Source organism: Dysidea avara, chromosome 3, assembly GCF_963678975.1.
Source record: "Dysidea avara chromosome 3, odDysAvar1.4, whole genome shotgun sequence".
Taxonomy (NCBI): Eukaryota; Metazoa; Porifera; class Demospongiae; order Dictyoceratida; family Dysideidae; genus Dysidea; species Dysidea avara.
Genome location: NC_089274.1, coordinates 24,586,438 through 24,595,014, shown reverse-complemented (window position 1 = coordinate 24,595,014; position 8,577 = coordinate 24,586,438). Strand labels below are relative to the sequence as shown.

The 8,577-nt window shown below is 37.2% G+C and overlaps 1 protein-coding gene across 1 annotated transcript; it reads left to right on the top strand.

The window, feature by feature from the left end:
* Positions 1–5,566: 5,566 nt before the first annotated feature.
* Positions 5,567–8,361, top strand: LOC136248430 (actin-6-like). The gene is given in 5 exon segments (XM_066040212.1): positions 5,567–5,599; positions 7,087–7,224; positions 7,226–7,375; positions 7,423–7,993; positions 7,996–8,361. Coding segments are annotated over 5 exon segments (1,143 nt in total). The 3' UTR covers positions 8,247–8,361.
* The last annotated feature ends 216 nt before the right edge of the window (positions 8,362–8,577 follow it).

The window sequence follows — 8,577 nt, the reverse complement described above, 5'->3', positions numbered from 1 at the left end:
TATACTATTTTGTGTGGTGGTTTCTTTTGCCAAGACCTCATGTATGTTTAAACAGCTGTAGCTATAGTTACATTCTTTTTTAAATAGTTTTAGTTTTTGGCATTCCATCCCACAATTGATATAGTTCTCAAATGATAATGTTATGATAACTGACAGTAATACAGTCACAGTATGCATATCAGAATAATCAGTTAGCATTATTTGAGATTGTAAAAGGTGAATTAGTCAACTTCCTCTTCTGTGATAAGTTCTGCATGTTGTATGGTGTTTAGCTTGTATATATGTACATCGTCACAATAGCGTGTATGGTGTGACATGATGAATAGTATGTCTCCTAGTGTACAATAGCAGGCATTAGCAGCTTGACCACATATCATTCTTGCATGCTGTCTGAGCTACTGATACCAATTTGTGAAGAATGTTGAATTTGAGGCTGCTGGATCCACCAAAATCCAAACATTTCTGTTGGAGCATTGATTTTAATTTCAGGTGGTGCCAAAGCAGAATTTTCATTCTGCAATCTGTCAGCAATTCCTGGAAACATGGCATTTCTTCCAATCAGAGTATATTGTTCATTATGGATCTTGGAGTGCAGCAAAATCAGATAATGTAGCTAGCAGCAAGGATTTTGTTTGATGTCATGTACTGTTTCATGTTTTCAGAGGTAGTTTGTCAAGTCACATCATGCAAAATGTAGACGTGTGGAGGCATCAAAGGGTAGAGCAAAATTTGATGACCTTAATTTTGTGTCCAAAGTTGATTACAAGTCAACAGGTGAGTCCATGCGGTTGTATAAGCCAGAAACAAATGTGCAAAGGGCAAGTCTTATTGGCTAACTATAAAATTTCGTATACATAAAATGTATCAATTTTTTTTCTGTGATCTCATACAGTAAAAACAAACATGTTTATAGGAGGTAAATGTGCAATCGCTAAAAATACATTTCTAACCATGCACTGCTGCCAGGTATCCAACTCCCTAATTTTTACCTTAAAACAACCTTTATTTTATGGACTATGAAAATGTTAATATATAGCAGTGGAGTTGCTATAAATTATATGTCACTGGTTATGTCCAGTGTCACATGCGGCTCTAGACTTGCCACTATATTATTACAGGGTTTGTAAATACGCTTAAGGTGGCGCTAAAGTAATAACGCGCATTCTTGACAACAATCTGCTGTGTCTCAACATGGTCTCAATTTAAGACATATTGAAAGCTAGTACTTAATTTTGCATACACATAAACTATGCATACAGGAATCTATCATTCGTAGAGAGTATAAAGCGTAGAACTGCTCTCAAACCAAGAAATCGGTGGTACTTAGTGGACCACAGAAGACGCGTTATCTCTCAATAACCTCAAGTTTTAGCTCCAATACTTCACATGATGAAAGCATACTATTACAAGAATCATCCTACGTATCAATAAGTGGAAGCGATTTACAAGTCGAAATATATGGCGTTTAAAAGCAGATGATAGCCTTGTTTCACCGTTCGCACCAAGCGAAGAAGCCATAGAATGGACATATGATATACCGATACGTAGAATTATTCAGACACTATTGCTTACCATTCATACGAGGTTTCGTGGCTGTTCAACCCGTGTCTACAGAGAAAAGATAATGTTTGTAACAGGCTGTAAGGTGAGTCGAAACAAATAATAATTATTAGTAGCGCTTGTTTTCACGTTGTCAAGGTTGTCAATTTGTTGTAAAGGTGAGTTACATTCCACCTGAAATGTGTAACAGCAGCTGCTTGTTGTTTTTGCTAACAACTCACCTGTTATTCGTGGCTGTTTTTACGCTTGGTAAGTTTATTATGGTTCTGCGCCGAATTAGCCCCCGCCTGATTTACCACAAATTACGTAGTATATGATATGTTACGTCATATGTATTTGCTATGGCTTCTTGTGCGCGTCATTGCTTTATCGCCACCTTAAGTGATGCCCTTCAACAGTTTATGCATTGGAGTTATTACTTAAAATACACCCTATAGGTTGTCCCACTGGCAGACCATGACCATAAACTTTTTAACAATTTAGCCAGGCTGGAGTTGCTTGTCGGAAACCCTAGCTACATGACCATTCTTGGAAGCCAGGAAACTGACACAAGCATAAACTGCATGTAGCTGAAACTGCATGTGTGTGTTCAATGTCATTAATAATGTGTGGTGCTCTGATAGCACAGGAAAGCATGCACTGTATGGAGCACTTGTGGTCAAAAAGTGTTTAGTTGAGGTGTAAAATACAGAATTTCCTGCTTAAACAGCATGACTTGTTTTCTCATTGACAATGAAACATACGGAATGTCAATATTTGGGCATGAGCTCTTCTGGTACAGCTGTTCATCAGTTCAGATAGCTAGCTATTCACCTCTCCTTTAATACAAAGTTCCCAACTTCTTACAACATTGACGATTCCTCAATAATATCTAGTAACACCCATCGTGACCTTGGTATCATTCTATCTACTGACCTGTCCTGGAGAAACCACTATCACCACATTTCATCCAAAGCTTATCGAACCCTAGGATTGCTTAGACGTACATTCAGCCATTCTATTAACACTACAACTAAAAGAACTCTGTACATAGCACTAGTAAGGTCTCAGCTTCTGTATTGTTCCCCATTGTGGCATCCCTACCTTATCCAAGATATCTCTGCTCTTGAAAGAATACAGCGCCGAGCTACCAAATACATCCTCAACGATTATGTTTCTGATTATAAAACTCGCCTTATCAAGCTCAACCTACTACCATTAATGTATATTTATGACCAGTGTGACATTCTGTTTTTCATAAAATCAATTCAAAATCCATCTGATCATTTCAACATCCAGACCTTCATCAAATTCTGTCATCATTCTACTAGGTCTTCTTCCAGTAACAAACTTGAACATATTTATACATCATCTAATCAACAAAAAACTTCTACTTCAACAGACTTCCTCGAACCTTCAACAGCTTACCAGTAATTGACCTAACTCAACCCTTTGTTACCATTAAATTTCAACTAACTAAAATCCTATGGCAGCATTTTACAAGAAACTTCGATCCAGACAACCAGCATAGTTTCCATTTTACATGTCCTTGTAGCATCTGCTCCAAACATCCCAAGCCACCTAACTTTGATTCATTTAGCAGCTAATTGTAATTATATAAGTAATGATAAGTACTTAATTTAAATTATGGGATCTGGTACTTACCAGATTACCTTTAGTGCAATTGTATACAAACTCACTTCTATTGTTGTACAACCATGTACACCTGTAACATTGCACTATAAAGCTAATAATTGAATTGAATTGAACAGTGAAGATGGTAGACATTTTCTTGTTCTTCCTTAGTTGTCAATTGTAAATAATTATGAGATGCCTGTGCATCATATGATGATGGGAAAATAGCATGCAGGTGATTTAATAATCTAGTTACTGTGCCTGCGCCTAGAAATAAACGCGTAACAAATTTTATTATACCTCTTCCAACTCGGCGTAAAACAGTAGTGACGATGGGTGATGCAAAGTCACGTCTACTGTGACATCCGACCTTGAACATTACTGCAGAAAGCAGTGTACTGGTATGACATGTGTCTTGCCTGAGATTTCGACGATAGTCCAGGGGCGTAGGGAGGGGGGTTCAAGAACCCCCCTGCCACGGTAAAATTTAGACTTCTGAGTTTACAGTAATTATAATACCCTAACACACCATTTAGTGTGGTAGAACAAAATGAGTGAGTAATATAGTGTATGGCACAGCCATAGATAGCAGCGGCGGAGGAAGTAGTTGATATGAGGGGGGCTGGGGTGACCCAGACTTATTTCTATAGTTTGGTAAGGTGAGACCCAAAAAAAAAGGTCACAACCAACTGACAAGAGCTTTCCACCTCACCAGCTACCATTTCTAGCTGATAAACTATACGTAAAAATCCTTACATAGCTCACTACACACTGGCTGACCACTTTATTAGAGTGACTGCTTTATTAGAGTATCTCGACGGCGATCTTTATCAAAGTTTTCAGCCCCACTCCAAGAAAGACAATTTCGGTGTGATATCATTCTGAGGGGGGGCTAAGCCCCCTAGCCCCCCTTTCCGCCGCCTATGATAGATAGTATAGTCATACTATACTACCTATGGCACGTACAGCCGAGGGCACAGCACAACAATTGATTAACTCGGCTTGCATTCATCTCTCACAGGGAAGGATTTACAGAGGGAACATGAGCCCTCTTCAAAACTTGTTAAAAAGATCGATATGCTCTAATAAAACAGTCACGTATACTCTAATAGAACATGCATGTAAATATCCATATGTTAAGGACTTCATTAGTGAAGTTTTTCAGGCATTCTAACATTAAATGCATGACCTTAAACTGCTATATAGCTTTGGTGTGCAGTGTTTAAAGTCTAGTAATTTATAACTTGTGTTATGCAAAATGAACCCATGCTACGCATATTTGCAGTTGTACTGTTTTGATTGTATCATTTGTATCAGTGGATTCATGGCTCCTATACCAGTGAGATAACTATCACTTGCAGATTACTATATGTGTCCTGTCTGTTTCCTCTAGGTAGCTTTATCTAGTACTACCAGGGGTACTTATATGCACTATAGTTAATGTACTTCTTGCATAAAATATAGCAATTTGGCTGAGTTTTGATTCATGAAAGTCTCTCAGCAGCTGGGGGCTGTACCCCTAGCTTCTGGTAACTCAATACTGCTGTTGGAATTCCCCTTCTAAAAATCCTGGCTATGCCCCTGTAGTCAACTCAGTAGATTTCTTAAATGTGTGGTGTATCGTTCGCAGCCTAGGGTATCCTTTACCTACCAAGTAGCACTAATTTCACAACATTTGATGCCTTTTGTGACTTTAGCTTAAAACTTGGTAATAAAAATGAAAATAAAATGTGAGATTTCTGAGCTCCATCCCAGGACTTTTCGTAATGCATCAGAGCCCTAACCACTGTACCACCGCTACCAGCTATCAGAACACTGAATTTTAGACTATTATTATTGTATTGTGTACTGTGCAGAAATCATATGTGATTATAACGCACAGGTATAATTATAAAAGTGTCCAAATCATTCCAAAACTCAGTGTACATGGAGTAGATGTACTTTAATGCAAGATAATATGGAAATAGTGATTTAGCCTATATTCTGAACCCAAACCCTAACCCTGACTTTGGACTACCAATTGTGAGAAATGATTCCTTAGTAGAGGGTGCGCTACTATCTGTGGAACCAATTGTGGTTATCAACATATACGTGCAAGGGTACCCACAGGCATGAAGCATTGTGAAATTAGTATAAACTTACCTTTACCCAAACTGAGATAAAGAAAACGTTTCATAGTGACTCAACTAGTGAGTGTTCAATGCTATATCTGTGGGTTACCATTTTGGTGACCTCAACTCAACTGTCAAGTGTGTGTATCATGATACCATAGCTGGTTAGGGTACGTATCTCGATTTGACATGATATGATCATATGAGATAACTGGTTAGGCAACAGGATCTATGGCATGACACAACCAACAAATGTGCATATAAAATTCATTTGAGGAAAAATGGACGTTAGCAGAAGTGCTGTAAATTTCAGGGTATGCCTTTTGTGACTTTACTTTTAAAAAAAGAAAAACAATGTAGAGGTTTCTGAGCCCAATTTCATCACTTTTCATTATCCTAACCACTATGCCAGCTGCTAAATATATAGTGATCTAATCCAAACACTACTAGCTAAAGCTGAACCCAGACCCTAACTATGGACTACTAGAATATTGAGAATTGGTTTCTAAGATAGTAGGGATGCATTAGCACCTCCGTTATAATATAATTATATATGGAGATGAAACATTGTGAAACCTAAATTCACAAACTAACCTGTAGAGCTAATTCACAATGTTTTTATTTCAGTATAACACTAATGTAGTGGGGGTTAATGGGTATATTCCAAATGTTTGCCATTTAATTCACCAAAGAACAAGAAAGTAATTTTCAACCTCAAAATGATGTGCTTAAATTTCCTCTGATTTCCTTCTAGCTATAGCTCATTTAATTACCATTCTCTGCTCTTTCCAAATCCGGAATCTGAGTCATCTATCACGTGTGTCATGGGTCATTATGCCATTCACTACATAGCCCCAAGATACCCAATATAAAAGGTGTGGAAGAATTTGGTACACTGCATTGGTTGAGGCCAGTTTGAGGCACCAAAATTTCCATGAATTGGCATCATTGTGCTTGCAAAGAGTTGCTCTAGACATATCACACCCAGAAAGCTACTAAACAGACACAAGGTAGGTGGTACACAATAATGAATTTCACTTTTAATAGTTGTTTTATAGTTTTAATAGCTTTTTTCAATAGAAATGTATTGGACATATATGCCAGTACATTTTGCCAAGAACAAAGTATAGTAAAATCTTCGCAAACTTCTCAAGTTCACATGTGGCCTTTTCGTAATTTAATTTTATCACTTTAATACGGTGCTCCCTCAATGATCTGACCCCCTTGTGACCAAGGCATGTGTAGATAATCAAAGCCCATTGATTTAAATACTCTAATAGAACATGCACCTTAGACAAAATACTCTAATACAGCAGTCATATCTACTGTTTGGATAATCGAGTGTGTTTGGATAATAGAGGTTCGGATAATCAAGGGAACACTGTAGATTGCTTTTAGTACAGTAATTTACTTATAATTTCACTATGCTACAACTTAACCAAACATATGAGATGTTTTGGTTAAAAAAACTAAAGTTACTAGTAGTATATAAAATTATAATAATTAACTCAAAATGAAGTAGGGATCCAAGTGATAAAAAGTAGTGAAGCAAGAGATGAATGATGATATTACAGCATAGCTCGGTGGCTAGATTGGCATATTATAGCATATAATTATTTGTTCAATGCATTTTCCCACCCAGTTATGCTGTAATACCATCATTCATCTCTTGTTTAATTTTTTATCACTTGGATCCCTACTTCATTATTAAATTTTAATATACTAGTTTGTTTGGTTTTGTACAGCTAGCTATACACTTTTTTAATTTTTGGTTCAGTATTTTTATGTTGTACACACACAGACTGACTGTCAAGGCTCTGATAATGATGATGATGATGATGATGATGATGATGTCATTGTTGTTGTGAAGAATGGATCATATCATATTAAAGCTGGTTTTGCTGCTGGTGATCATCCCACATCTGTCTTTCCTTCTGTATATAGTAGGAACGCCTCATGCACAGGAATCAATGGAAGCAAAGAAATTTGTAGGTGATGAAGCTGAGTATAAATATAAAAATGGTCTTGATCTCGAACTAACTCATCCCATTGATCATGAGATTGTTCAAAATTGGGATGACATGCAAACGGTAAGAGAAATAATTACATAATATATAAACAATATAATTTTTTTTAGATCTGGCATCATATTTTTCATAATAAATTCATGTAGTATCCGGTGCTATTGACAGAGCCTCCAAACAACCCCAAGCCTCACAGAGAAAAGATGACTCAGATTATGTTTGAAACATTCAAAATTCCAGCAATGTATGTAGCCTGTGAGGATCCCTTGTCTTTGCGGGGGTGGAGTTTAGAAACTGGAATTGCTATCAATTCTGGGCACACAGTATCACACATCATTCCTGTGTATAACAGTCACTACATCCCTCATGCATGTATGTAACTAGATTTAGGTGGACGTGATATAAACAACCATCTTCAAAAAATTTTGCAAGAACGTTATCCTAACTATCCCATTAACCCTAATGTAGTATCTGACATAAAGGAACGTCTTTGCTATGTTGCTACATCAACTGATTCTACTAACACCCCCAAGTCATATGAATGTCCTGACAGACAATATGTCACTATTGAGAAGGAACAATGGCAGTGTCCTGAGGTCTTGTTTAATCCATCTCTTATAGGCATTAATTCTCCTGGTATTCATGAACTTTGCTATCAGGCTATTATGAAATGTGATGAGGAGATCCATATGCTAATATTTTGGTGTCAGGAGGGAATACTATGTTCCCAGGAATAGTTGATAGGTTGCATGAAGAACTTACCAAACTGGCACCATCTACAGCAAAGATCAAGATCATTGCTCCTCCAGCACGGAAACAGTTCACATGGCTAGGTGGTTCATTGTTGGGTTGTTCATCACACTTTCCTCAAATGTGTATCAGCAAACAAGACTATGATGAGAATGGTCCAACCATTGTCCATCACAAGTGCATCTAGTGCATGAAAGTGCTATGGATTAATTATTGCAGCAGTTGTTCACTGCTGAATTATATATTTTATTATGTTTTAAAAGCCGCAATGCTGTGGACAAAATTAAGTGCTTATTTGTGTGTACGTGATGCATCATTTATAGATTCCTTATAATTTTTGTTATGGGGATTTATAGTTTCTATTTGATGAAGTAGTGTCACTTTCACAACAGCCATATTTCTGGGTACTGCATGCCATTGTTATTGTTATTAACGCTTGAAGGTCTGACAGCAATCATATGCTGCAGCCTTAGGATTACCTAATTTCAAGGACTTAGACTTATAGCTGAAAAGGTGTA